The 27870-nt window shown below is 54.7% G+C and overlaps 1 protein-coding gene across 3 annotated transcripts; it reads left to right on the top strand.

The window, feature by feature from the left end:
* The first annotated feature begins 23 nt into the window (after positions 1 to 23).
* Positions 24 to 27853, top strand: AP2A1 (adaptor related protein complex 2 subunit alpha 1). Of its 3 annotated transcripts, XM_070387322.1 has the most exons (24): positions 24 to 235; positions 13361 to 13429; positions 13552 to 13694; positions 14021 to 14214; positions 17521 to 17650; positions 17939 to 18040; positions 19491 to 19599; positions 21410 to 21560; positions 21892 to 22060; positions 22203 to 22340; positions 22475 to 22657; positions 23073 to 23170; positions 23306 to 23537; positions 23633 to 23800; positions 23887 to 24050; positions 24367 to 24432; positions 24771 to 24827; positions 24931 to 25013; positions 25118 to 25218; positions 26324 to 26445; positions 26530 to 26646; positions 26738 to 26807; positions 27021 to 27155; positions 27414 to 27853. In XM_070387322.1, the coding sequence occupies exons 1-24, from the start codon at positions 169 to 171 to the stop codon at positions 27489 to 27491; spliced, it is 2946 nt and encodes a 981-aa protein (XP_070243423.1). In that variant the 5' UTR covers positions 24 to 168; the 3' UTR covers positions 27492 to 27853. The 3 variants fall into 3 exon arrangements, with proteins under 3 accessions (XP_070243423.1, XP_070243424.1, XP_070243422.1); XM_070387323.1 differs by lacking the exon at positions 24367 to 24432; XM_070387321.1 differs by lacking the exons at positions 24367 to 24432; positions 26324 to 26445; positions 26530 to 26646; ... (1 more) ...; positions 27021 to 27155; positions 27414 to 27853 and having other exon boundaries at positions 25118 to 25317.
* Positions 27854 to 27870: the final 17 nt, after the last annotated feature.

Genomic DNA, 27870 nt, shown 5'->3' with positions numbered 1-27870 from the left:
GGAGCCGCGGCCTGCCCGCCCGCCCGCCTGCCCGCCCTCCCCCCGCCCCGGCCGGCTCGGCTTCTCAGCGCTGCCTGGGGTCCTTTCCTCCCGGTCCCCCCACCGCCTGCCAGCCCCCGCTGTGCCGTGCCCTGCCCGGCCAGGCCTGGAGCCGACGCCACCGCCATCATGCCGGCCGTGTCCAAGGGCGATGGGATGCGGGGGCTCGCCGTGTTCATCTCCGACATCCGGAACTGTGAGAGCGCGGCCGGGGGAGATCGGGCAGGGGGGAGAGCGTGAAATGGAAGGGTTCGGGGGAGCGTTACGGAGGGGCCCAAGGATTAGAAATCCATTGCGGCCATAGAGTGAGAGGCGAGAGAGGCCACCGGGGCGGGGGTACTTAAGGGTGGGTTGGGGGGAATGGAGGGGGTTAGGGTGTCATAGTGTGTCTCTCGAGGTGACGACGCGGAGTGTTTAGAGGCATCGCGGAGGGTCTTAATAGAGAGGAGATTAGTAAAGTCCCGGGAACAGGGCATAGAGGTGTCCCCTGGGAATGGAAGGAAGACTGGGGAATCGTATTAGCGGTAGGGTTAGAGAGATCCCTGTTGTTGTAGATGAAAAAGGAAGAAGGTGCATGGGTGGGTGGGTGGGTGGGAGGGTGGGTGGGGGTACCCTGTGGAGAGGTAGAGTAGGAAGAGGCCAAAGAGGACTGGGAGGACGCGAAACACAGGAAACCTAAAAGGAACCGGGCTTGAGGGCCTGGGCGAGGGGGTGTTATAGAGACCAAGGGGCTAGACAGGTCACGGAGGCGCCCAGCTGGTTCATAGAGAGGACTTGAGAATGATAGAAAGTCCCAGGGATTTGGGGAGGAGAGATGGGAACAAGGGAGACTCTCTGGGACCTTGGTGAGGCATAGAGGGGATCCTGGATGAAGGATTGCTTAGGAGACGTGGCGGGCAGTGGAGAAGGGGCTAGAGGGATTATTGAGGGGAGCACGGAGGAGAAGCACTGCAGATGGATAGTCTTGGGAGAACCCGAAACAGGGAGCTGGGGGGCCTGGAAAGGAGAGGTCATTATAATGTGGGGACTTGCGGGAAGTGCCAGAAGGTAGAGAGCTCAGATCTCAAAGAAGGGGCCTGGGGGGGCCTTAGACATCCATGGGGAAGAGATCTGGAAAGCTGGGGGGCATGGGGGGAAGCCTGGTTCCAGAGGGGTCATGAGTCGGGGAGCAGGACAGCCCTGAATCTGGAGCCCTCTCCCCTCTGACCACATCAACATGGGGACAGCCCTCACCAGCAGGAAGAATGGTCGTGACTATGGGAGGCCTGGCGCCAAGTCAGCTCCCAGCTCTTGGGAGCGGGTGTTGGTGTTTGGAGCTGCCAAGAGCTTCAGAGACTGTATCCGCACAGGCTCCGGGGTCAGCCAGGCTTCGGTTTGAGTTTGAGTGCTCCCTTCCCCTTGCCTTATGACCTTGAATGAGGGACTTCACCTCTCAGTTTCCTCATCTGTCAGGAGGGGCTGCCGATGGCATCTTCCTAATGGGGTTGTGATGATAACTGAATGTGAGTGAAGCGTTTCACACATTCCAGGCACTAGATGTCTTGGCTCTTGTTTTTGTTACTTGGCTGAATCTGAGGAGCAGCCTCTGCAAGTGCCCAGTGATGATTTTAGAATTTAGCAGGTATGGGATGATCTGGCACATAGTAGGTGCTCAGCGAGCAAGAAGGGTGGACAAGTGGCAGAGGGAGGTTATGTTTGTTAGGAAAGGGGTGGAACATTGAGGGGTTGTGGGTTGTGGCGGGGGGCAGCTGTTAGAAGCAGGTGTGCATTGCCTCTGACACCTACCTTGTGACCCTTGGCAAGTCATTCAACCTCCTGAAGGCTCCCTTTTCTTGTCAGCTGACTCCATTGACCAGAACATCTTGCCTCTGAAGGTTCATTCATTCATTCTCATTTGACAAATGCTTTTTGATCACTCCAGTGTGCCAGACACTTCTAGGGACGAGAGCTACCACAGTGAACAGAAATTCCTGCCCCTTGGAGCATTCGTGCCAGGAGGGAGATTAAAATATAAACACAGAGAACTACAGATGATAACTAGTGCTGTGAAGAAAAATAAGGATGGGAAGAGGGGGAAGGGAACAGGATTGAGAAGGGGCAAGTGGTACAGATTTTGGAGGCAAGAGGGGTCCAGGCAGCAGAATGGCGTGTTCAAAGGTCCTGAGGTTGTAGCACACTTGGTGAGGGTTCAGATAAGAGCGAGGGGGCTTGTGTGGTTGGAGCCAAGCGAGGGAGGGTGGGAGAGGTGGGAGGTTTGGGCAGAGAAGGGATAGGGAGTGGGTACGGCTTTGTGGGCCATGGGGAGCACCTTGGCCTTTCTCTGAAGCAAGGGCGGCGGGAAGGTTTTGAGCATGGGAGGGACGGGACCTGATTGATGTTTTAAAATAGTTCCTTTGACTGCTGGATAGAGAATAGACCCAAGGAGGTAGGCATGGAAGCAGGGAAAGAATTAGGGGGCTGTTGCAGGCATCCCTGCACAAGATGGTGATTTACTCGACTGGGGTGGGAAGGAAACCGTGAGAAGTGTTTGGGTTAGAGATAGATCTTGGAGGATCTGCAAAGGGATTGGATGGCGGGGATGAGGAAGGAAAGAGAAAACAAGTGGGTGTCACCGCTGGACCCCAGTGGGAAGCCATAGGATGGGGGAGAGACTCCGACTTGGGGGCAGTGGAGGTCGTTTAGCCAAAAGAATCAGGACTGGAGGATCAGGGTGCCCCTTGTCCTTGGTTTTCTCATCGAGTGTATGTTGAATGGCTGGTATGTTTCAAACCTTATCATGGGTGCCGGGAACACAGTGGTAGATAGGACAGACTTGTCTGTACCCCCATGAACCCAGAGGGAGACAGGAACTGCATAAAAATTGCAGCTGTCCATCTCCCAAACACTCGTATATGGATGTTTGTACAGCATCATTGATGATCCATAGCCAGAGAGCACAAACAAACCCAGATGTCCACAGCAGATGGATGGAAAAACACAGTGTGGATGCCCACATGATGGAATATTATTCAGCCATCAAAAAGAATGAAGTACTGTGGAGGCTACAACATGGGTGAACCTGTAAAACACCATTTTAAGGGAAAGAAGCCAGACATAAAAGGCTACATATTGTAGGATTCCAGTACATGACACGTGCAGAAGAAGCAAATCCAGAGAATCGGAAAGTAGTTGAGTGACTGCCTAGGGCGAGGGGGTGGTGGAATGTGGAGTGACTTCTAATGAGAACAGGGTTTCTTTAGGGGGTAATGAGAATGTCCTGGAGTTAGATGGTGGTGACAGATGGACAGCACTGTGGATCTGCTAAAGAAGCCCTGAATGGCACTGCCGAGTGGTGAGCTGTGTGCTCTGTAAGTTGTAGCTCAAGTTTTCTTTAACTGAAGTACAGTTGATGTACAATATTGTGTTAGTTTCAGGCGTACAGCAAAGTGATTCGGTTACACATATATGTATTTTTTTCACATATTCTCTTCCACTGTGGTTGAATATAGTTCCCTGTGCTATACAGCAAATCCTTTTATTTCACGTATGCCACTGTTTGATGATACATTAAATTTATTTTCTTTATGTAACATAAAGTCAGATCTAAATATATTACAAAGCATTCAGGGAGGTATATCTTGTTGCCCCTCAGAAAGTCACGTGAAATTTACTTTCAGAATTGATATCGACTTGTTTAAAAGCCCTATCCTGGCTCCTTTCTTGTTCTCATCAAAAATTTTATATGCATTATTTGTTTGGCTGCACTGGGTCTTGGTTGCAGCATGTGGAATCTAGTTCCCCAAACGGGGATTGAACCCAGGCCCTTTGCATTGGGAGCTTGGAGTTTTAGCCACTAGACCACCACGGAAGTCCCCCAATTTTCTTTTTTTAAGTGGGAAAAAAAAAGAATGTAGCCGCCCTAAGTCCAATGAGGGAGAGGGCCATGGTGTTGGGAGAACAGGAGCTGTCTTATTGCATTGCCCAGACAGTGTGGAGGAGTTTAGCCAGGCCAGAGGAAGGGGAGGTGAGCTCTGAAGGCAGAGGGACAGCACGTGCAAAGGTCCTGAGGCCCCGTCGAGACTCTCTAAGGTCTGTGTTACAGCTGGTACAGAGAGGGATGTGATCTGACCTTGGGGAGGTGGGCAGAGGCCAGGATGGTGTTTGTTCTGAGAGCGCTGGAGAGGGTTTCAAGCCCGAGTGAGGGAAAGAGGAGGGTTGGGGTGGGGGGGCAGGTGGAGGACAGGAGGAGAGTGGAGGCCTCCTACTGGATGATTGGCACAGTGGAGCTGGGGGGAGGATCTAGAAGGGGATGAAGGCAGGCTTTGTGGAGAAGAGCCAGGAAGGGCAAATTCTGCAGATAAGAAAGGGAGGGGTGAGGCCAGGCCTGGCCTGAAGGCGTGGTCCTGTCTTGTCTGGAGGGGGAGTCTGGCCTCCAGACACTTATCTGCTGGGAGCTCACTAAGGCAGGGGTGGGGCTCCCTCCTCTCTAGGGCCCCAGCCCTCCCCAAGCCTGAGGAGAGTGCAGGTGATGGATGGGAAGTGGGTGCTGGGAAGTAGGTGCTGGGCTGTCGCAGTGCCCCGAGCTCTCCAGGGGGCACATATTACAACAAACTGTGACCCATCCTGTTTGTGGCAGTCTTCCCCAAACCCTGGAACACAGGCCCCGGTCTGATTGCTCCCTGGGTCCCCAGTTCTACCTTCTTCAGGCCCTGGCCCATGGGAGCCCTTTTGAGGTACTTGCTGATTGAATGAATGAATGAACGAATCTATCTTTGTGAGCACTGACTGAGTGCCAGACACTCTTCTAAGTGATGAGACCACAGTGGTGAGCAAAAGTCCCCTCCCTGTGGTGCTCCCATTCTAGTGGGGAGCTGGACCAACCCACAAGTAAATATACAGTGTTCAGCTGTTCAGAGTGCTGGGAAAAAATAAAGCAAGGAAGGGGTGTAGGGACAAGGTCAGGGATGGCACTCTGGTATTGGCTGGTCAGAATCTCTCTCTGAGGTGACATTGGAGCAAAATTTGGTGGGTGGATTGGCCCATAGAAATCTGGAAAAGACATTCTTGGTTTCACAGACAGCCTGTGCAAAGGCCCTGAGGCAGGACTGTGCTTGAGGAATAGGAATGTGGGGAGAGGGTGGGAACTGTGGTCAGAGAGGGAACTAGTGGATCCAATAAGGACTTTGCTTTTACAGTGGGCCAGATGGGAGCCAGGGAGAGATTCAGAGCGGTAAAGGAATAGGATTTGACTCAGCAGAAGGAATGAGTCCCACTTTGGTGATGCTCCAGCATCAGTGTGTTAAAGGAACTGGCTCGATGCCGGCAACAGACAGATCCAGGCCTGAGCCCCCTTTCTCCCTCTCGCTGTGTTTCTTGTGACCTCGGTCCACAATCGCATTCAGCACCTCCCCTGTGTCAGGACAAGGGGCTTCCCAGGTGGTGCTAGTGGTAAAGAACCTGCCTGCCAATGCAAGAGATGCAAGAGATGTGGGTTCGATCCCTGGGTCAGGAATATACCCTGGAGGAGGGCATGGGAACCCACTCCAGTATTCTTGCCTGGAGAATCCCGTGGACAGGGGAGCTTGGAGGGCTACAGTCCATGGGGTTGCAAAGAGTTGGACACGACTGAAGCAACTGAGCGCTGTGTCAGGACTGCCCTGGGCCCTGGCCCTGATCTCGGGCTCCTACCCCTGCCCTTGGGGAACCAGTGTTCCCAGGCAGAGGCCTGGGGTTTACAGAGCAGCACATGCCCTCTTCATATATTGGGAAGCAGTTCAGGAGGTCTTTGCAGCTGAGCTCAAGCCAGGGAATGACAGGGTGTGACTTGGTTGCTCAAGGAGAAAACTCTGTCTAGGGGATGTTGAGCACTTTGATAACATCTAACCCGGGGCTTTCATATGTCAATCCACATAGGTACATTTTTTAAAAGTTGTTCAGTCCATGGGGTCGCAAAGAGTTGGACACAACTGAGCAACTGAACTGACTGAACTGAACTGAGTCAGTGATGCTAACCATCTCATCCTCTGCCCCCTCCTTCTCCTTTTGCCTTCAATCTTTCCTAGCATCAGTCTTTTCCAATGAGTTGGAAATTAACTATACCTCAGTTTTTTAATTGAGTTCATATGTATATACATATATATATATACACACACACACACACACACGCATATATCCTTTTTCAGGTTCTTTTTCATTTTAGGATATTATAAGATATTGAGAATATAGTTCCTTGTGGTATACAGTAGATTCTTATTTATCTCTTTTATGTATAGTAGTGTATGTATGTTAATCCATAACTCCTAATTTATCCCTCCCAACTTCCCAGCTATCCCCTTTGGTAACCTTAAATTTGTTTTTTATGTCTGTGAGTCTGTTTCTGTTCCATAAAGAAGTTCATTTGTATCATTTTTGTAGATGCCCCAGATAAGTGATATCATATGATACTTGTCTCTCTCGTATATTTGTTACTTCATTTAATATGACAATCTCGAGGTCCCTCCACATATAGACATTTTAATTTTCCAGGAGTCACATTACAAAAGTAAAACTGGGGAAATTAACTTTAACATGTTTTATTTCCTTTACCCCGGGATGGCCCAAATATTATCTGAATGTGTAATCGATATTTTTCAATGATTAATGAGACAGTTTATGTTCCTTTCTCCACTCGGAAGCTCCGTTTTCATTGGAAATAACTTGCTCTGTCTGAATAGTTTACAAAACTTGTGGTTAAAAAGAAGCTTCACAAAAGGGTCCAAGTCGTTCCAAACATACTTTCCCGGTAACTGAGTGGAGGATCATTTTTTAATTTTTAACTTATTACAAGTAAATTAGGAATCCAGTCCCTCAGAGGCACCAGCCGTATTTGGAGTGCCCAGTGGCCGCGTGTGGCCAGTGGCTCCCCTAGTGGACGGAGCGGGGATAGCACGTTGTGAACTTCACAGGGATCCAGAGTCAACAGTCTGATCTCCCAGAAGCCTCTTTGAGGACTCCGGGCTGTCAGGACTTGTGTGGGAGACAGCAGGGCACATCCTCGTAGAGAGAAACATTTGCTCCTTTGTACTGTAAACAGCAGTTGTCTGGAAGGCACAGAAGGGCCTGGCAGTGAGGCGCCGGATAGTGCCTGGGTTACCTGACTGCTGTAAAAGCGTCACAGTCCCTTCTTGGCAGTCACGGTTGGTGAAGATCCCTTTGATGGCAGTGACAGCCCCACCCCGATGCCCCAGGTTACATGTTCAGGGAAGCTGCAGCTCCCCCAGCCAGGAGTCCCCTGGTATATGTGGAGCGTTCAGCAGTCACCTGCCCTGGCCTGTAGCCAGACGGTGGCCTCGTTCCCTCCTGCACGGCCCTCACAGCAACTGCTGCAGGCAGAAGAGGTCCCCTGCCTTCCCGTGGCTCCCCAGCACCTGCAGGGAACCCTGCAGTCTACCGCCACCTGCTGTGCTAGCCCCTGGGCTTTCACACAAGCTGACCTTCGTACCCCAAGCACACCTCCCCTTATTGCTGCTTGATGCATTTCAGCCTTGTCCTTTGAGCCTCAAATCCTAGGAGTGGGGTTCCCTGGCAGTTCAGTGGTTAGGGCTCCATGCTTCCCCTGCAGGGCGCATGGGTTTGAGCCCTTGTCTGGGAGCTAAGATCCTGCATGCTCTGCTGTGCGGCCACCAAAAAAAAAAAAAAAGTATACCAGGAGCTGGGTACCAGGAAGCTTTCTTCCTCCCATCTGATTCTAGCCTCCCAGCCCTCACCGTGTGTGCCTCTGTCAAAGTTTTCCACGTTAGCCCTATCAGCCTCCCCTCCAATCAGGGAGCATCCCCAGGGCAGAGCAGGGTCTGAGCCTGGCCCAGGGAATGTTTGAAGATAAAGAAATCTCTTTATAATAAACACCCTGAAGTGCTTACATGCCTCCTGTGACAGGGAGCTCACTTTCTGTTGCAAGCTGCCCCTGAGTGATGAAAAATTTCTTCCAAAAGCCCAGTTCTGTCACAGCTGCCTATAGCCTCTTTGTCCCATGCGTTACCCTCAGCAGCACCCAGGTGCTGTCTCTGGGCGCCTGGGCACTAGATATTTGCAGAGGTTATGTGCTCTGCCAGAATGCCCTTCCTCAGGGCCACAGAGCATTCTCTTTGGGAGACCTGATGCTTTGTTCTTTCTGTGAATTCTTTTTTTATAGGGAAGTATATTGGTGATCCAGAAGACAATGTCAAATAGATGTGGACAATTTAAAGACTTTTTAAAGTTTATTTTTAATTTTTACACATAGAAGCCACTAATATTTTTTATTAAAGGACTGAAATGTCCAACTATAGCATAATAAATGAATAATTCACTCAGCTGACTATCATAAATTCTTTTTTAAAAATTTTTATTTATTTGGCTGCATTGGGTCTTAGTTGTGGCGTGCAGGTTTTGGGGTGGGCTTAGTTGCTCTGCCGCACATCGGCTCTTAGTTCCCTGACCAGGGATTGAACCCATGTCCTCTTCATTGGAAGGTGGATTCTTAACCACTGGACCGTGGGTAAGTCCCTTAATGTTTGTTTATTTATTTGGCTGTGCTGGGTCTTACTTGCAGCTCACGGGATCTTTAGTTGTGGCCAGCAGGATCTAGTTCCCTGACCAGGTATCTAACCTGGTCCCTCTGTGTTGGGAGCATGGAGTCTAAGCCACTGGACCACCAGGGAAGTCCCAAGGAATTCCTGAATATTCTTTAAATTTTCCTTATCTGTTTGATATTCTTTTCTATGTCCTTGATGTACTTAACTATAAAGACATGTTAATATATATTCTATACAAATATATATATTCACTTATAGGTGTATATATATATAGTGTATCTATAAAAAAGCTCACAGATCATAAATGATGAATTTTGATGAAGCCATCATCAAAATCTGATGAATTTTCCCCAGCTGAACTCAGCTGCATAACTGGCCCCCAGATGCAGGAACAAATAATAAATGAATAATTTATTCATTTTTAATTTTTACCCAGCTCCCCAGCACCCCCTGCTCACTGCTCAGTCATCCAACACTCTCGGTTAGTTTTGCCTGCTTCTTGAAGCTTTTAATAGAGGTGTAAGCAAAGGCCGGAGAGGGTTTTAGTGTCGGAAAGGTAATTACCATTCAGGTTTCCATCTGCCTGTGGTAAAGGTTAGGCAGCCACTGTGTGGTATGTGGTCCATTTAGAAAAACTGTTTTTGTTTTTATTTCTTTTCTGGTCCCTACAGAATAGCTTTAAGGCAACTTAAGAGTGTTGCACAGGCTGGGAGAATGAACGGAGCATGCGCACGTGGAGCATGCGCACCACCTGCGTGGGTGCAGGTCCCCGCCCCTGCCCCGCTCCCAGGGGAGGTGCTGTCCTGACGCCCGGGCCACCCTCCCCTGGGCACTCAGAAGAGTGGCTTAGTTCTCCCTGGTGAACTGCGCCTGAACTCTCCTCATCTTTCACGGCCCTCCTCAAATGTCCCCTCCTCTCGGCAGCCACCAGCAAGGCCCCATGGGTGCCCCCGTGACTTCCATCCACGCATACCTTGCTCAGGTGTGGGCGGGGGATATGCAGCCTGCGCCCCACCCGGCCCGGAGGCCCTGGGGGAGGCTCAGAACTGCTGTAGTCCTGGGTACCCGGCGTGGTCCTCCTCAGCCTGCCCCGCAGGGCTCAGGAACCGTGTAATTAATAAAGGAAGCATCAGATGGGCTCTGGGGCCACACAGGCTGGTTCAGCCTCATCACGGCCCTTCATCGCCTAGGTCCCGGAGACCTCCTCCCTCCCTGAGGACTGGGAGCGGGTCACTGTACCTCTTCAGGCTCTTTGTATTTTTTCACATCTTGTCTTTCCTGAGCGCAGCCACTCAGTAAGCCTGTGAAACATGGAGTCATTACTAGAAAAGTGGCCCATGCTCAGCCCTCAGGTGGTTCCCACTGTGGTCTGGGGACGGCGCAGACCCAGACACCACAGCAGCGCTGACCCGGGCAGTGTGGGGAGCCCCGGGAAAGCCTGAGAGCAGTCCTACCCAGAGTGTGAGCAGCATGTGTGGTTTTTAACTTCCTCGGGAGCCACATTTTTGTTAAAAAGCAGAAAGGAATGGGCCAAATTAATTTTAATGTATTTATGTAATTTGATACACTCTTGTTCAGTCACTCGGTCGTGTCCGACTCTGCAACCCCATGGGCTGTAGCATGCTAGGCTTCTTTGTCCTCTACTGTCTCCTGGAATTTGCTGAAATTCATGTCGAGTCTGTGATGCCATCCAACCTTCTCATCCTCTGTCACCCCCTTTTCCTCCTGCCCTCAGTCTTTCCCAGCAACAGAGTTTTTTCCAGTGACTCAGCTGGTCACATCAAGTGCCCAGAGTATTGAAACTTCACTTTCAGCATCAGTCCCTCCAATGTATATTCAGGATTGATTTCCTTTAGGATTGACTGGTTTGATGTCCTTTCTGTGTACAGGACTCTCAAGAGTCTTCTCCAGCACCACAATTTGAAAGCATCAGTTCAACATGTTATCAGTATTTAGATTTTTTTTTTTTTTCATTTAAAACCACCCTAATGGCAGAAAGTGAAGAGGAACTAAAGACCCTCTTAATGAAGGTGAAAGAGGAGAGTGAAAAAGCTGGCTTAAAAGTAAACATTGAAAAAACTAAGATCATGGCATCCAGTCGCATCACTTCATGGCAAATAGATGGGGAAAAAATGGAAATGGTGGCAGATTTTTTCTTGGGCTCCAAAATCACTGCAGATGGTGACCATAGCCATGAAATTAAAAGACACTTGCTCCTTGAAAGAAAAGCTATGGCAAAACTACATATCTATATTAAAAAGCAGAGACATCACATGGCTGACAAAAGCTGGTCTCGTCAAAGCTGTGATTTTTCCAGTAGTCATTTATGGATGTGAGAGTTGGATCATAAAGAAGGTTGAGTTCCGAAGAACTGATGATTTCGAACTGTGGTGTTGGAGAAGACTCTTGAGAAGCATCCCTTGGACTGCAAGGAGATCAAACCAGTCAATCCTAAAGGAAATCAATCCTGAATATTCCTTGGAAGGACTGATGCTGACGCTGAAGCACCAGTACTTTGGCCACCTGATGCGAAGAGCCGACTCATTAGAAAAGACCCTGATGTCGGGAAAGATTGAGGGCAGGAGAAGGAGGTGATAGAGGATGAGATGGTTGGATGACATCAACTGACTCAGTGGACATGAGTGTGAGCAAATTCCTGGAGATAGTTGAAGGACAGGGAAGCCTAATGTGCTGCAGTCCATAGGGTTGTAAAGAGTCGGATACAACTTAGCAACTGAACAACAACAAATAATTAATATTTTAAACTTTGCAATGAGATAGTTTACATTCCTTTTCTTCCCCCGCACTGAGTCTTCTAAATGTGTCTTTGCCACTCACTTCAGTAGAGAAGAGCCACCTTTCAGGTGCTCGAGAGCTGCCTGGCTGACAGCCGCCACATTGCACAAGGCAGCTGTAGCATCTGCTCGGAAATGACCAGGAGGTGCTGATCAGAGGGGGCTTCCTGGAGGCATCTGCTTGGAAATGACCAGGAGGTGCTAATCAAAGGGGGCTTCCTGGAGGAGCTGGCCGCTGAAGTGGGGCTTGTGGGAGCTTCCCTGGAAGTTGGGAGTGGTTGGTGAGGCAGGGTTTCTAAAAGAGAAGGAGAGGACATACTCTCAATTGCTCCTTCATTTATTCATTCATCTGAACCTCCTTGTTGCCTTGGCACAAGCCATGGGTCAGAGCAGTCTCCACCCTTCATATGACTAGCCGTTTATTTTTATTGTTTATAATATTTATTTTTATTTATTTGACTGTACCAGGTCTTTGTTGCAGCATATTCTAGTTCCCTGACCAGGGACCAAACCCAGCCCCCTGCATTGGGAGCTTGGAGCCTTGGCCACTAGACCACCAGGGAAGTCCCAACCAGACATCTGTTAAGCACCTGCTGTATGCTGGGCACTGTTCTAGAAACTCCCTCATGATGGCTTGTAATGAAGAGGGAGCTGAGGTTTGACGGTAGAGATAAATGGTTATGCAATGTGACATGTGCCAAGGAGGACATTTTTTAAAATGAGGAAACCGAAGAATAAAGCATTGCCTTTAAAGAACTGGCCAGGAAAGGCCACATGGAGGAGGTGACAAGAGCTGAGACCCAAATGATGAGATGAGAACTGAACAGATGGGCATAGCAGGTGCAAAGGCCCTGGAGGTGGGAGGGCGTTGGAATGGCCCTGGAACTGGCGGAGGCCCGCCAGGCAGGACACACAGTGAGATGTGAGGGGTGACCAGGGCAGGGCCAGAGGGTTTGCTGGCTCCGGGGTGGAGTCCCCGCCCTGGGAGGCAGGGAGGCTGCTGCAGTGATCCAGGTGGGCGGGCATGGGGTCTGGACAAGGTGGTCATGGTGGAGGTTGTCTGGGCTCATGTTCTGAAGGTCGAACAGAGAGGACGTGGCGACGACTTGAGTGAGGGGTGAGGACACCCAGGTTTCTCTTCTCGGAGGAGCTGAGTGAGCGCTAAAGCCTGTCAGGGGTGTGATGGTGAAGTCTGGCTCGAATGGGACTGGGAGGCTGGGGGAGGGACACAGCCGGCGGTGAGGGCGGCCGAGACCAGGTCACTGTCCAGTCGGATCGTGGTCCGATGGGGTCTCCTGGGCATCAAGGAGCACAGAGGCTCATGGGGCCCAGGGAGGCCCTCTCGAGTCCACCTCTGGGTGGGTCTCGTGAGAAGAGTAGGGATGTGGCAGATGGATGTGTAGCGGGGAAGGAGGAAGTGGGTCTGTGGGCCAGGCTTCGGGGGTGGGATGGGGTATGGAGAGAACTGGCAGGTTGTGAGGAGGGACCAGGTGGCGGCAGGGGAGGGCAGCGGGGAGCTTAGGATGCAAGGCCTGGTGAACGAGTCAAATTAGGAAGCTGAGGGCAGAGCAGGTTTTCAGGAGATGCTGAGCTCAGTGGGGATGTGGGTCAGTGGGGTTGGCTTGAGGGCAGCCAATCTCTTCACTCATTCATTCATCACACATTCTCTGCCAGGGGCTTATTTCAGCTGGGGGCTGGTGCAGAGCCATGGATGTGATGGGAACAGGAGGAGGAAGAAGGGAGGGGGTCAGGGATCACTTCAGAGTATGTGCCAGGCTTTTCCTCTGGGTGGTAGGGACCCCTGAGTGAACGTTCTCACCTCCCTGAAGCTCCCATATAGAGATGGAGTCCGAGGCCTGACTTCAGCCCCCAGACCGGGACTCCAGCATAGAGAGAATCGCCCTTCCGCCTGGGAGGGTCCTGGCCCCGGAAAGTGAGGTCAGGCAGCTCAACTCTCTGGGACCCTCCTCACCTGCCCTGCCTTCTCCTCCCCAGGTAAGAGCAAGGAGGCAGAGATTAAGAGAATCAACAAGGAACTGGCCAACATCCGCTCCAAGTTCAAGGGTAGGCTGGGGGCCCATCTCCTGGGTCTGCGGGAGGAGTGGGCTGGGGGCTGGAGTACCCGGGACTTGTAAGTATAGTCCTTTCTCACTTTTGCCACCCCGTCCTCCTTCCTCTGACCCCAGGGGACAAAGCCTTGGACGGCTACAGCAAGAAAAAGTATGTGTGTAAACTGCTCTTCATCTTCCTGCTTGGCCACGACATTGACTTTGGGCACATGGAGGCTGTGAACCTGCTGAGCTCCAACAAGTACACGGAGAAGCAGATTGTGAGTCTGGGGAGGAGGACCCCTGGGTCTGAGGGTGGGGCTGGGGGCCTGGACCCCTGGGTCTGAGGGAGGAGGGGCCGGGAGCCAGACCCTTGGGTCTGAGTCAGGAGGCCTGGGGGCCTGGACGCCTGGGTTGAGTCGGGAGGGGCTGGGGGCCTAGACCCCTGGGTCTGAGTCGGGAGGGTCTGGGGGCCTGGACCCCAGGTCTGCAGGAGGAGGGCCTGGGGGCTGGACCCCTGGGTCTGAGTCCGGAGGAGCCAGAAATGTAGACTGCAGGGCTGAGGGTCAGTTAGCCACAAGCCCCCCACCTCCTTCTCGCCACCCAGGGTTACCTGTTCATCTCGGTGCTGGTGAACTCCAACTCCGAGTTGATCCGGCTCATCAACAACGCCATCAAGAATGACCTGGCCAGCCGCAACCCCACCTTCATGTGCCTGGCCCTGCACTGCATCGCCAACGTGGGCAGCCGCGAGATGGGCGAGGCCTTCGCCGCTGACATCCCTCGCATCTTGGTGGCCGGGTGAGGTGCTAGGGACCCAGCTGCTGGGGCGGGCTAGACAAGCCCCAGCCCAGTTTGAGGGGCCAAGAGGTTGCGTCGCCTGCCCAGGTCTCCCAGCCGGGACGTGGGGGTTATGCTGGGCTTGGTGACAGCCCCATGCTTGTCCCTTATCATCTCACCAGTCTGACTTGGCCTTGTAAGGCAGCTCCCCAGCAAAGCCAGTGGGATGTCTGTCTAACTGACCTTTTTTTTTTCATATTTATAAATTATTGTTTATGTACCATAAGAAAAAATAAGGTCAAAAGTACAGTTAAAAAAAGTAGAAATTTGTTACTATTTATTAATAACTTACTATTCTTGGTAAGAACTAGAAAAATGTATTGTCCCAAATAAGAGACAGTCGAAAGGCTTGGAGAGTTTCCTAGGCATTTTCCTTTGACTCTCATACAACGTTGGTTACCATGTGGTATAAGATAAACCAATACAAAGAGAGTGAAATAACCTTTTTATAAAAATAACAGGAAGCACAGGCCTAGTAATGAGAAACACTGGAGATAAATATAATGATAGTGTTAGTCGCTCAGTCACGTCTGACTCTTTGCGACACTGTGGACGGTAGCCCACCAGGCTCCTCTGTCCGTGGAATTCTCCAGCAAGGATACTGGAGTGGGTGGCCATCCTGCAAAATGAATTAAATGACTTTTTGCTCGCAGGAATGAAGGGGCTATCACTGAATGTGATAAAACTTGCAAAATTCCTGATTGACCTTTAACATCTGGTAAAGAAGAGGCAATGACCTTAAATTATGTCAGTGACAGCCTTCCAGAACTTTTGCCTCTTCTCCATTCATTCATTCAACAATCATCTATTGGGCATCTATGTGTGAGGCGCCGTGCTCGTTGCTGGGGACGTAGCCATGACCAGAGGCAGACATGCTTATCATCCTCCCGGTGTTCACGGTCCAGAGGTGGGAGATAAACATTGATTGAATAATTGCAGGATGAAACATATTACTTCCTCTCGGAACCCTGCTGTGGGGTACAGGAGCCTAAGGGCATTTAGTGGGAGCATTTGAACTAGGCTGGGGGTCGGAGGGCTTCTCAGAGGAAGTGGCATTAGGTTGAGAACTGGGTGAGGAGGAGGAGTTGGCTGTGGAAAAAGGAAAGGCATGAAGGTCCGTGATCAGCCTGTGATCTTTCTAAAGCAGGAGGGCATTGAGCAATTATTTCTTGAGCACCTGCAAAGTCCCAGGCTCTGTTTTGGGCGTTGGGAGGCAGGAGGGAGCTGGGGGAACAGTTGTCCCCACCCTCAGGGAGCTGGCATCTGAGAGGCACTCCAAAGAGCGAACGCATAGGCAGAGAAGTGAGTTGAGTTCAGACAGTGACAGCTACACTGAAGGAAAGAAAACAGGTGGCAGGATGCGGATGGGCTACTTAAGTCAGACTCATCAGGGAGGGTGTCTTCACGGAGGTGCCATGTACCTGGAGGCTGGAATGAGGAGAAGACAATTAGAAGTATCGGAGAAAGTGTTCCAAGCAAAAGGAGCAGTAAGTGCAAAGGCCCTGGGTGGGTATGAGCTTTGTATTGGGTTGGCCAAAAAGTTCACTTGGGTTTTTCCATAGTGGTGTTTGGATTTTATTCTGATCAAAATGGGAAGCAATTGGTGTGTTTTGAGCAGGTAAAACCATTGCGGTTTTGAACTGGATTTTGCTAAGAGCATTAGCTGAACTGGATGAACCTGGGTATTGGTTTTGGGGCCCTTCAGCCTCTGGGAACAGAAGACAAAGCTTGTTCAAGCAGAGGCTCCAGAGGCCACACTTCAAAGTGAGGGTGACCTAGAAATAAATCCCCTTAGGGAGTATAGGCAGAGTTACCCCTTTCAAGTCTTGGCATGGAACAGGCCACAACACTGGTTTTCAGCCTGATTTTCCCTTTCCTGGATCATCCATAGATCTGTAAGCCAAGCTGTAGTTTAAAGTGATACACACGGCTAGTACCCTAGTGCCTGACAGACGCAAACAAGTCTTTTTCTGGAGAAAGCCACTTTCACCACAAGCCTCTGTAATTTCCCTAGATGAAGCTCCAGGTTACATGAGAAGCTCACAGTTGAAAATCACTAAATGCAGGCTGCAAGGCGCCATGAAGGAGAGCCAGCAAAAAGAAAACGGAAAATAACAGTTGAATTGGAGTTTTCAGGGAATTCCGTGGTGGTCCAGTGGCTAGAACTCAGCATTGTCACTTCTGAGGGCCCAGGTTCAATCCCTGGTTGGGGAACTAAGATCTCATAAGCCACGTAATACAGCCAAAAAAAGAACTGGGAGTTTTCATAAAGAAAGTAAGTGTTTTAGTTTAGCAGCAGAGTAGACAGAACCAAAGCAGGGATTGGAAATAGGCAGAGGAACTGGACACGTTGATCAGAATGCAGCCCAGAGAAGCAAAGAGGTGGAAAAATTTAAGAGAGGCTAAGAGTCAAGGGAGATACAGTCTAACAACACCGTTTAGAGTTCTAGAAAGAGAAAAGGGAGAGAATCGTAACAGAGGCAGTGTTTGAACAGATGACAGCTAAGGAGATCCAAGAATCAATGCAAGAGCTTGATCCTAAGATTCAGATAGCCTAGAGACTGTAGGGGGCGCCAAACCTCCTCCGGGCTCCTCCCACACACAGGCCCACCTGCCTGGGGGCCTCCACAGGCTCTTGGGTCTGCCGGGAAGATCTGTGTAGATTTTTAGTGTTTTCTCGCAGTTTTCTGTTCACCTGGTGCCTTATCAGTGAGGCTTTCATCCTAAACACCATCCCCAGAGCTCCTGCGCTAGGTAGCCCTGGAGCACTGAACCCAGACAGTATCTGTTGTAGGATGGGGCTGCCCTGGCAGGAACATAAGCTCTCTGAGGACACACTTTGGACCAATTTGTCCACCACTCTGTCCAGTATTCTTGTCCGGAAAATCCCACGGACAGAGTCTGGCGGGCTACAGTCCATAGGGTTGCAGAGTCAGACGCAGCTGAGCTACAGAGCACACACACACAGTCCGCAGTGCCGACAGGAGCGCCCGGTGCCCAGTAGGTGCTCAGATAAGCAGACGGTGACTGAGTGAAGGTGCAGAGCCACGCTTGCCCTGCCTGTGACCCCATGAGGTCACTGGGATGCAACCCATTTTGCAGAGGAAGAGACGGAGGCCCAGTGGGCAGTGAGGGCAGTAGCAGAGGGTTCCTGGGAGGCTCTTGTCGCCTCTCGCTGGACAGCCTTCCCAGGAGGGGTGAGAGGAGGAGGGGGTGTGCCAGGCTGGGGTCGCGCTGAGCCCCCCCACCCACTCTGTGTGCCTGCAGGGACAGCATGGACAGTGTGAAGCAGAGCGCGGCCCTGTGCCTGCTGCGGCTCTACAAGGCCTCGCCCGACCTGGTGCCCATGGGCGAGTGGACGGCCCGCGTGGTGCACCTGCTCAACGACCAGCACATGGTGAGGCCCCTGCCCCCACGACCCGCCCTACTTTGGGTACCCCCGGACGCCTGAGGCCCCCTATCCCCGACACCACACCCTCCTGGCTGCCCGGGGTCCTGTCCAGTGTCCCCAGCATCCATCACTCACTCCGCCCCTCAGAGAACATCCAGCCTCTGTTTCTGACACCCAGAGGTTTCCCCCACATCCCAGCGCCTGCCCAGCCAGCGTAGAGACGTGGACCGCTGTCCCCTCCCCGATGCCCTAGTACCCCGCGGGCCCTGAGCTGCCTCTCTCCTGCCCCCGCAGGGCGTGGTCACAGCCGCTGTCAGCCTCATCACCTGTCTCTGCAAGAAGAACCCGGATGACTTCAAGACGTGCGTCTCCCTGGCCGTGTCTCGCCTAAGCCGGGTAGGTGTGGTGTCTGTGCCAACTGCAGGAAGGTGGCCCTGGTGCGCCTGTCCCCTGGGCACCCCTCTGGTCCCCCTCGCTCTCCCTGAGAGACCACCTAGCCCGGCAGTTAAGAACACAGGATTGGAGCGGAGTTCATCCCTGCTCGGCCACTCCCTGGCTGTGTGGCCCTAGGCAAGTGGCGTCACCTCTCTGGGCCTCACTGGCCTTATCTGTTCAACGGGATGATTCCAGGTGCCTGCCTCACGGCATAGCTGCTGTGAGTTAACCTGGACAGAGTGTGAGCACAGGGTCCAGTGCACCCGGAGCTCCCAGCAAGGGAGGTTGCTCTCCTGTCTCCCTCCTTCTTGCACCCTCTCGTTTCCTCCTGCTTCTTCTCTGGCTTCTCCTTCTCATGCGTCTTTCTTTCCCTCCTTTCTGCTCCTCACCACCTTCGCCCCTATCCTGGGCGCATGCCCTGAGGCTGCTTCTGTGTCCAGCTCTGTGCAGGCTGACACTGGAGACACAGATGAGTGAGACCCTGCCTTCAGGGGCTTCCTGTCCTGGTCGGAGGAGGGATGCGTTGCAGGACAGGCCAACTCAGGCACAGATGATCATAAAAGGGACAGTGTGTATGGTCATGGAGATAGCAAGGACGTTGTAGGCCCCCAAAGAAGGCACTCCACCCAGCCTAGATGTCCAGGAAGGCTTCCTGGTGGAGGTGATCCTTGCCTGAGTTGAAACTTGGAGTAACTAAAAACATTTCCTGAGCAGGTAAAGAGAGGCCTGGGTTCTCAATCAAAGAGAACAAAACATCAGCTCATTCATTCAACCATCTTTTTCATTCATTCACCACACATTCGAATAGTCCTGTGGGTCACGCTTGGTAGGAGAGGCACAGACAGTGACAGTGGAGGAGGGGCAGCTACTGTCATGGAAGGGGCTCAGAGCAGGATGAGGCTTGCCTCTTGGAGAAGGGGTTTTCACAGTTGCATAGGAGTTTGCCGTGAGGACAGTAAAGTCACACGCTCTTTCACTAATTCCCCCACCCCTTTGCTGAGCCCTTCTCTTGTCTGACTGTGTAGTAGGCCCAGGGACCCAGGAAAGGGTCAGACTCAGTTCCTGTTTCTGAGTAGCTTCCCGTGTTGGGGGACAGCTACAAGGGAGCGCGCTCCAGGGAGCTGGTGAGGTCCAGCTGCTAGTGGAGGTGGTCCAAGTGTTGTGAGGTGCCGAGTTGGCGTCAGGCATTCACAGAAGGGGATCGATTGGCCAAGATTCCCTGCCCACCCAACACCAGCTTTACTTGGAAAAATCGACCAGTCCTAGCTTGGATCCACCCAGTCACACTCTGTGTCCCCAAGGCTTCCTCACCACCCTCCCTGAGCCTCCAGTTTCTGCTCCATAAAGGTTCACACTGTGACAGCCGCCCCTCCCCATGCCCCTGCCCCTGCCTGCCCCTCTCTGCCCCCAGATCGTCTCCTCGGCCTCCACTGACCTCCAGGACTACACCTACTACTTCGTGCCGGCGCCCTGGCTCTCCGTGAAGCTCCTGCGGCTGCTGCAGTGCTACCCGCCACCAGGTACCAACAAGCCCACACAGGCCGGGGTCTGGGGGCCTCCGACCCCAAGGCTGGCCACGGGGTGGGGCGCCAGGGGTCTGTGTCCAGATTTTCCAGAGGCTGGCCTGGTGCCTCCAGCCCCTGATCTGAGGCTGCAATGGGGGCAGTGCCGAGCCCACGGCCCACTCAGGCGCTGGGACGAGTTTATTGTTCGAGACAGTGAGGGGCCGGGGTGCAGGGCACCTGCAGCAGGGAGCCCTCCCCCCAGCACAGGGAATGGACAGATCGCTGTTTGATTCCCCTGCTGTGGGCCAGGGGCCCTGTAAAGCCAGACTCATGCCCTGGCCCTGGAACGTCAGGGCTCTTGTCACCTGTCTCTTACAGATGAGGAAACCGAGGCTTGGAGAGGGGGGCCTTGCCCAGGGTCACCCAGCAGATCAAAGGGTAACTCCAGGCTGTGTGGTAGGAGTCAGCATAGCTCTGTTAGGGGTTTTCACGCCCTCAGTGCTCGTGGTCACTAGCGCTGGTGTGGATGAAGGGCCTGCAGTGAGCAGGTGCTGTACCAGCGTGGCCTGCTGCCCCCGCAGAGCTGGCGAGGGGCAGCCATCTCGGAAATGGGGGCTTGGAGATGAGGCATCTTTCCAGGCCCTGGGCAGTGACAAAGAGCAGAGCCTGACCCCTGAGTCCATGCACGTAACCCCTTCCCGCTACCACATGGGCCGGGCTCCCTTGGAACGTCCCGATCCTCGGCTGTCTGACCTCACAGAGCAGTTTCGAGCACCTATGCTGAGGTGCTCGGCACATAGTAGGTCCTTGAGAGACAGTGCCTTTCTATTCAGCCAGGGTGCTGGGCGCCTGCTGGGGATGGTGGCTGGTGTGTGGCCCTGAATCTTGCAGCCCGTGTGCACACACTGTAGCAGAGTGTATGATGAATGTGACACAGAAGGCCCTTCTCAGCCTGTGAAAGCCAGGGATGCATTTGGTTGTGAATCCCTGGGGAAGGCTCTTCCCAAGCTGAGCTGCTTTGCTCACCCCTTAAGAAAATGTACAGCTGGAGCCTAAGCCCCACCTCATAATTTTGGGGTGTGCCCAGGGCGGGCTTAAAAACTACAGTCCAGGACTGCAAATTAACTGTGATTACAACTGTCATTTTTTTTTTTTACGTCTGTCATTTTTTGCCCCACATCTGGAACAGTTGTGCCTCCCACTGCCTGGTTTTTAAAAAACAGGAGAGTTTTGTGTTGTGGTGTGTCAAACGTTCTGGATTCGGCTGATCGCTCCCTGGGTCCTTTAGCTGGTTTTCTGTCTCGTGAATTTTCTGATAGATCTGGGTGCCTCATTCTTTGCTGGAACAGTTGCCAGCTGTTCTGTCCACTTGGGGTCACCTCACAGGCAAGGAAATGGTGGTTCTCCGGGTTTTGTGAGCTCCTGGTTGGCAGCTATCTCAGGCGCTCAGACCCCTCCTTGGGAAGGGCTGGGTTTGGGGGTGTCTCTAGGGAGGGTTCCTGGCGCTGTCTTCGCTCTGTGAGACTCCTCCAGGGCCTGGGTGCTACAGCGGGGGGAAAGGGGGGCTCCCAGGGTGCTCCCTCTGGCCCAGCAGAATCAGAACAGAGCAGGACGAGAGCCCAGGTCTGGGGTCCTGTCCTCTGTCAGCTTCCTCGTGTGGCCTGGGGACCCCAGAAGGGCTTGGGGAAGTCAAGACCCCAGCCTGAAGCTGCTGGGCCCGCCCTCTTCCTCTGGAGGACAGGGGCCATGGCGTGGCCTCTGCCCCCTGGCAGGGGGCCCGGGCCTGCAGGGAGCTCAACCCGGGGCGTGCCCTCTGTTTCCTCAGAGGACGCGGCCGTGAAGGGGCGGCTGGTGGAGTGCCTGGAGACCGTGCTCAACAAGGCCCAGGAGCCGCCCAAGTCCAAAAAGGTCCAGCACTCCAACGCCAAGAACGCCATCCTCTTCGAGACCATCAGCCTCATTATCCACTACGACAGGTGCCTGCGGGGGCCAGGCTCCCGGGTCCTAGGGGAACGGGGTCTGGGAACGTGACTTCGAGGTAGGAGGGCGATGTGGTTCTGGAGTGTTGCCGTGACTCGTGGGCGCTGGGCCCCTTCTGCGGGGCAGAATTCCTGGCTCTCCGTATCTGGGCTGGACAGCCCAGGTGTCAGGTCCCCAGCGTGGCTGTGACTGGGACAGGGCGGGAGCTCAGAGCGGGGTCCTGAGGGGGACGCGAGATGCGTCGGCTGGGGCCAGTCCTGCGTCTCCTCAGGTCAGCTGTGTGTTCTCACCGCCCCCACCCGCCATCTCTCCCTCTCGCGCCGGCAGTGAGCCCAACCTCCTGGTTCGGGCCTGTAACCAGCTGGGCCAGTTCCTGCAGCACCGGGAGACCAACCTGCGCTACCTGGCCCTGGAGAGCATGTGCACGCTGGCCAGCTCCGAGTTCTCCCACGAGGCGGTCAAGACGCACATCGACACCGTCATCAACGCCCTCAAGGTGCAACTTCTGGGAGCCTGTCCTGGCCACACTGACCTGGCCTATGGCTCCTCTGCTCCCTCGGAGCGGCTTGGGGACCCAGCGGCCCTGGGTGACCAGCCCAGGGAGCCTAGAGCACACTCTACCTGCTCTGCTTCCTCAGACGGAGCGGGACGTCAGTGTGCGGCAGCGGGCGGCTGACCTCCTCTACGCCATGTGTGATCGGAGCAACGCCAAGCAGATCGTGTCAGAGATGCTGCGGTACCTGGAAACGGCCGACTACGCCATTCGTGAAGAGATTGTGAGTCCTGGGAGGGCCAGGCACCCAGATTCCAGGGTCTCCAGGTGGGGACCTGCCCAGACGTGGCGAGTCCACACCCCCAACTCCCCTGCCTGGGGCACACACGCACGCCCGACCTTCCCTCTGGCCGGCAGGTCCTGAAGGTGGCCATCCTGGCTGAGAAGTACGCCGTGGACTACAGCTGGTACGTGGACACCATCCTGAACCTCATCCGCATCGCGGGCGACTACGTGAGTGAGGAGGTGTGGTATCGCGTGCTGCAGATCGTCACCAACCGCGACGATGTGCAGGGCTACGCTGCCAAGACCGTCTTCGAGGTCAGCGCCCCCGTCTCACCCCATGATGGGGCATCAGGGCAGAGCCAGGACAGCTGGGGCTGTGGGGCCAGCTGGCTCGGGCCTCATCCTCAGAGGGGCTGGGCCACCACGAGCCAATGTGAGGGTCAGCAGGGCACAGGGTGCCTGCTGTGTAGTCACTGGTCCCTGAGTGCCGCCAGTTTCCCACGCCTTCCACCCCAGACAAGAGGGCCCATTCAGTTCCGTTTTATTCTCTGTGTGAGCTCAGTTTAGTCACTTAACTGCTCCGTGCCTCAGTTTCCCCAGCTATAAACCCACCCGCAGCAGTCACCAGGCTTCGGCAGTTAATAGGAGTCAAGGGCTCAGTGGAGCGCCTGGCACATGCTGAGCACTCCTGAGCCAGGATGCTGCTGCTCACCGCTGTCCCCACCTGCAGGCGCTCCAGGCGCCCGCCTGCCATGAGAACATGGTGAAGGTCGGCGGCTACATCCTTGGGGAGTTTGGAAACCTGATTGCTGGGGACCCCCGCTCCAGGTGAGGGGTCTGGGGCTCCAGGGCCCACCTGGGGTCCTGGGAAGGGTCCCTCTGAGGGAGGGTGCACCTCCCGTGGGGGCTTCTAGGAGAGGGTGGTGGAGCCGGCCACCCACCGATATCCGCCCACTCCCGCAGCCCCCCGGTGCAGTTCTCCCTGCTGCATTCCAAGTTCCACCTGTGCAGCGTGGCCACGCGGGCCCTACTGCTCTCCACCTACATCAAGTTCATCAACCTCTTCCCGGAGACCAAGGCCACCATCCAGGGCGTGCTGCGGGCCGGCTCCCAGCTGCGCAACGCCGACGTGGAGCTCCAGCAGCGGGCTGTCGAGTACCTCACCCTGAGCTCGGTGGCCAGCACGGACGTCCTGGTCAGAGCCCAGTCCCCACGTGCCCCGCCCCTGCGCCTTGCCCCTGCTCCAGCCCAAGACCGGCGCTGACGCCCGTCCCTGACCGAACCTTGCAGGCCACGGTGCTGGAGGAGATGCCACCCTTCCCCGAGCGTGAGTCATCCATCCTGGCCAAGCTGAAGCGCAAGAAGGGGCCGGGGGCCGGCAGCGCCCTGGATGACAGCCGGAGGGACCCCAGCAGCCACGACATCAATGGGGGCGTGGAGCCCACCCCCAGCACCGTTGTGAGTACCCGGGGGCTGGGCTGGGGGCGGGGGCGGCTGGCCCGGCCAGGCCGGCCCCTTCTCACCTGCCTCCACGTTGCCCGCAGTCCACACCCTCGCCCTCCGCCGACCTCCTGGGGCTGCGGGCAGCCCCTCCCCCCGCGGCACCCCCGGCCCCCTCGGGTGCAGGCAACCTCCTGGTGGACGTCTTCTCCGACAGCCCGGCCGCCCAGCCCGGCCTGGGGCCCAGCCCCGAGGAGGCCTTCCTCAGGTACTGGCCTTGGGCCCAGGGTGGGCCCCCTTTTCATCTGCCCCCCACCCCAGCTCCCCCTCTCCCTGAGCCTCGTGTCTGCCCTGGCTGCCGCCTGCCCCAGTCTCCCCCCTCGCTCCCTCTGGGCCTCTCTGGGCTCTCGCTGACCCTGGCCACCCTGTGTCGTCCTTCCCTGTCACCGTCTCAGCCTGCTCTTCCTTCTCCTTCTCTCCTCCCGTCTCTCTCTCTCTCTCTCTCCGCCCTCTTGCTGCCTCTCTGGGACTGGCTGCCTGCCACGCCTGTCTTCTCTTGTCTGCTCTGGGATTGGATGGCCCAGCGAGCTGGAGCCGCCTGCCCCTGAGAGCCCCATGGCTTTGCTGGCTGACCCAGCTCCAGCTGCTGAGTAAGGGGTGGCCTCAGGGGGTTGGGGGGCAGACTCTTGTATCCCCCAGGGAGGGTTAGGGGACTGGGAGCTCTCAGCAGACTCTCCTGATGAGCTGCAAGGGCTTGGGAGTGAGAATCAGGGCTGTCTGGTACAGGGTAGGGGGGTGATGGCTCCTGCCAGGGTCCTATTCCCATCAGAGGCAATTGCCAGTCTGATTGAGGGGCTCTGTGGGGAATCAAGGTATATGGATTCTGGGCTTCTGTTCCTTCAGGGCTTGCTGTCTCCCACCACTAGCTCTGGGCCTTGACCTCTAGCCCCGCAAGCCCCCTCCCATCTCCCTCTTTTCCCATCTGCAGCCCAGGTCCTGAGGACATTGGCCCGCCCATCCCAGAAGCTGATGAGCTGCTGAATAAGTGAGTTGTGGGTGAGGTTGGGGAGGGAAGTAGGGACAAGTAGGGAGCACAGAGCAGAGCCCAGGCAGGCACCATCATCCTGACCCCCCACTGCCCCATGCAGGTTCGTGTGCAGGAACAATGGGGTCCTGTTTGAGAACCAGCTGCTGCAGATTGGAGTCAAGTCAGAGTTCCGGCAGAACTTGGGTGGGTACTGGGGGCAACGGGGTGAGGTTTCCAGGAGACCCCGGCTCGGGGAGGATATGGAAGGAACTCAGATAGAACCCTGCCTCTCACCTCCATTCCCTCAGGCCGCATGTATCTCTTCTATGGCAACAAGACCTCGGTGCAGTTCCAGAACTTCTCTCCCACTGTGGTTCACCCCGGAGACCTCCAGACTCATATCCTCTCGGCCTGGCCCAGCCCCGCCCCTCCAGGTCTGCCTTCCTGGCAGCCGGGAAACAGATCCAGATCCCTGTTTGGCCTCCTTACTTGAGAGCCTGAGCCCATGGTACTTCTCTGAGATTTAGCATCATCTGTAAGAGGGAGTGGGCCTCTTTCCCAGGACAGGAGAGGACACTGACATGACATGACAGGGATGCAGGAGGTGTTATTTCCTGAATCCCACATGCTCTGGGCCTCAGTTGGTCCCTGTTAGGCCCCTCTGCCGTGTCCTAACCTTGTCTTCCATCGGGCTCCACACCCGTGATTCCAGTGCCTCGGCCAGTCGCTTGGCCTCTCCGAGCCCTGAAATTCCTTTAGTGAAATGTGGACCCTCCTCTCCTTCTCAGTCTTGTTTTGAGAATCAGTGTGGCTGGAAGACCCTGGAAGGGTGCTGGCATGAAGGAACTGCTTGAGCAGTGTCAGTCCCCTGTCCCCCTTCTCTTGGCCTCAGTTTCCACAACTTGGAAATTAGAGTGATTATACCCCAAAATTTGAAGACCATTTTAGCTCTTTGTTTCATTCATCATTTCCAGAGACCTTGAGGCTCAGCTTTGTTCTGGGCAGGGGCGGGAGGAGAGAAATAAGGCCCCAACTTGCCAATGGGTTGTCGACACAGATAGATGGTAGTAACACTGATTGCTCCCATTTCAGTGAACTTACCATGTGCCAGACACACTGACAGGTACTTGTGGGAGATTATTTCATTGACTGCTGAGGACACTTATATCCATTTCGAAGATGAGGCTAAGAGAGGTTAAGTGACTTCTTAACCTCTAAGAAGAGCTGAGATTCAAGCCTAGGTCAGCCTTCAGAGCCAGGGCATGACCTGTGCCATAATGGAGGTGGCTGAGCCCACTGTGGAAAGCCAGAGGCACCCAGGTCAGAGGTTTGGATTAGGAAGGACTTTGGAGCTGGTTCATGTTGGATGAGCCCGGGATGGCAGGGCTGGGGGCGCCAGGGAAGTTTTGAACCATCAGGTGATGGTGAAGTCCTCGAGCCCTCGTCGGCTCCCCTCCATTCCTTCCCCCTCCCCCGCTCGCGTTTCTGGCTTCCTTGACCACGGGCGGGCACAGCTGGCCGTGCAGACCAAGCGGGTGGCCTCGCAGGTGGACGGCGGGGCGCAGGTGCAGCAGGTGCTCAACATTGAGTGTCTGCGGGACTTCCTGACGCCGCCGCTCTTGTCGGTGCGCTTCCGGTGAGTCAGGAGGCGGGGCGCTGCCGGGTGGGCGGGGCCTCCAGGGCGAGGGCGGGGCCTGACGAGCCCTCCCTCTCCCGCCAGGTACGGGGGCGCCCCCCAGTCCCTCACCCTGAAACTCCCAGTGACCATCAACAAGTTCTTCCAGCCGACGGAGATGGCGGCCCAGGACTTCTTCCAGCGTTGGAAGCAGCTGAGCCTGTGAGCCGAGGGCGAGGGGAGCCAAAGCCGCCCTCAGGGTGGGCGGGACTGGGCTTCCAGATCCCTGACTTGGACCTTTTCCTGCCCCTAGCCCCCAACAGGAGGCCCAGAAAATCTTCAAAGCCAACCACCCCATGGACGCGGAGGTCACTAAGGCCAAGGTGAGAGGCTAGACAGGAGAGGCACGGGGGCTACCATCCCAGTCCTGCCTCACTCTCCTCTCCCGAACTCTGGGATTTGGGGTACGGTGGCTGCTCTACTTGAGCCTGTTTTCCCATTGGTAAAGTCGGACTAATTTCCACTCCCAAGGGTTTGGGGTAACTGGCATGCTGCTGTCTGGGAGCTAACAGAGATTGGGCCCCCCGCCCCCTTAGCTCCTGGGGTTTGGCTCTGCTCTCCTGGACAATGTGGACCCCAACCCTGAGAACTTCGTGGGGGCTGGAATCATCCAGACTAAAGCCCTGCAGGTGGGCTGTCTGCTCCGGCTGGAGCCCAATGCCCAGGCTCAGGTGAGTGGTAGTTTCCAAGGCCTTCTGCTCTTTGTGCATTCTCTGCCCTTCTGTCTTCCTCTCCCTTTTTCTCCCTGCTTTTTGTCTCTATATCCTTTATACCCTTTGTGACCTTTTTTACCTTCATCCTTTCCCTCTCTTATATTACTTTTCTGACCGCTTGATCCTTTCTCATCATTTATCTGCCCTGTGTCTAACTCTCCTCCCCCGGCTCTCCATCCTCTCTGCCTCCCCCCTGAGTCGCCCTGTCCCCACTAGATGTACCGGCTGACCCTGCGCACCAGCAAGGAACCCGTCTCCCGTCACCTGTGTGAGCTGCTGGCGCAGCAGTTCTGAGCCCTGGACTCTGCCCCCCGGGGATGTGGCCGGCACTGGGCAGCCCCCAGGACTGAGGCAGCTTTGGTGGATGGGGCAGCGAGGGACCTCCGCTGGTGACAGGGAAGACCCTGGGGTGGGGGGATGTCCAGGAACTTCCTCCGGCCTTTTGTATTTTTATTTTTGTTCATCTGCTGCTGTTTACATTCTGGGGGGTAAGGGGGAGCCCCCTCCCTCCCTTTCCCCCTGAAGCACAGAGGGGAGAGGGGTGGGGAAGTGGGTGCCTCCTCCCCTCCCACCCCATCCTGTCATAGCCCCTCCTGCCCCCTCCCTTCCAGGGGCTGTGTATTATTGTGAGCGAATAAACAGAGACGCTAACAGCCCCCGTCCTTGTCTATGT

This window comes from Bos mutus, chromosome 18 (genome assembly GCF_027580195.1).
Source record: "Bos mutus isolate GX-2022 chromosome 18, NWIPB_WYAK_1.1, whole genome shotgun sequence".
Lineage (NCBI taxonomy): Eukaryota > Metazoa > Chordata > Mammalia > Artiodactyla > Bovidae > Bos > Bos mutus.
This window is presented reverse-complemented; position numbering and strand designations above follow the sequence as displayed.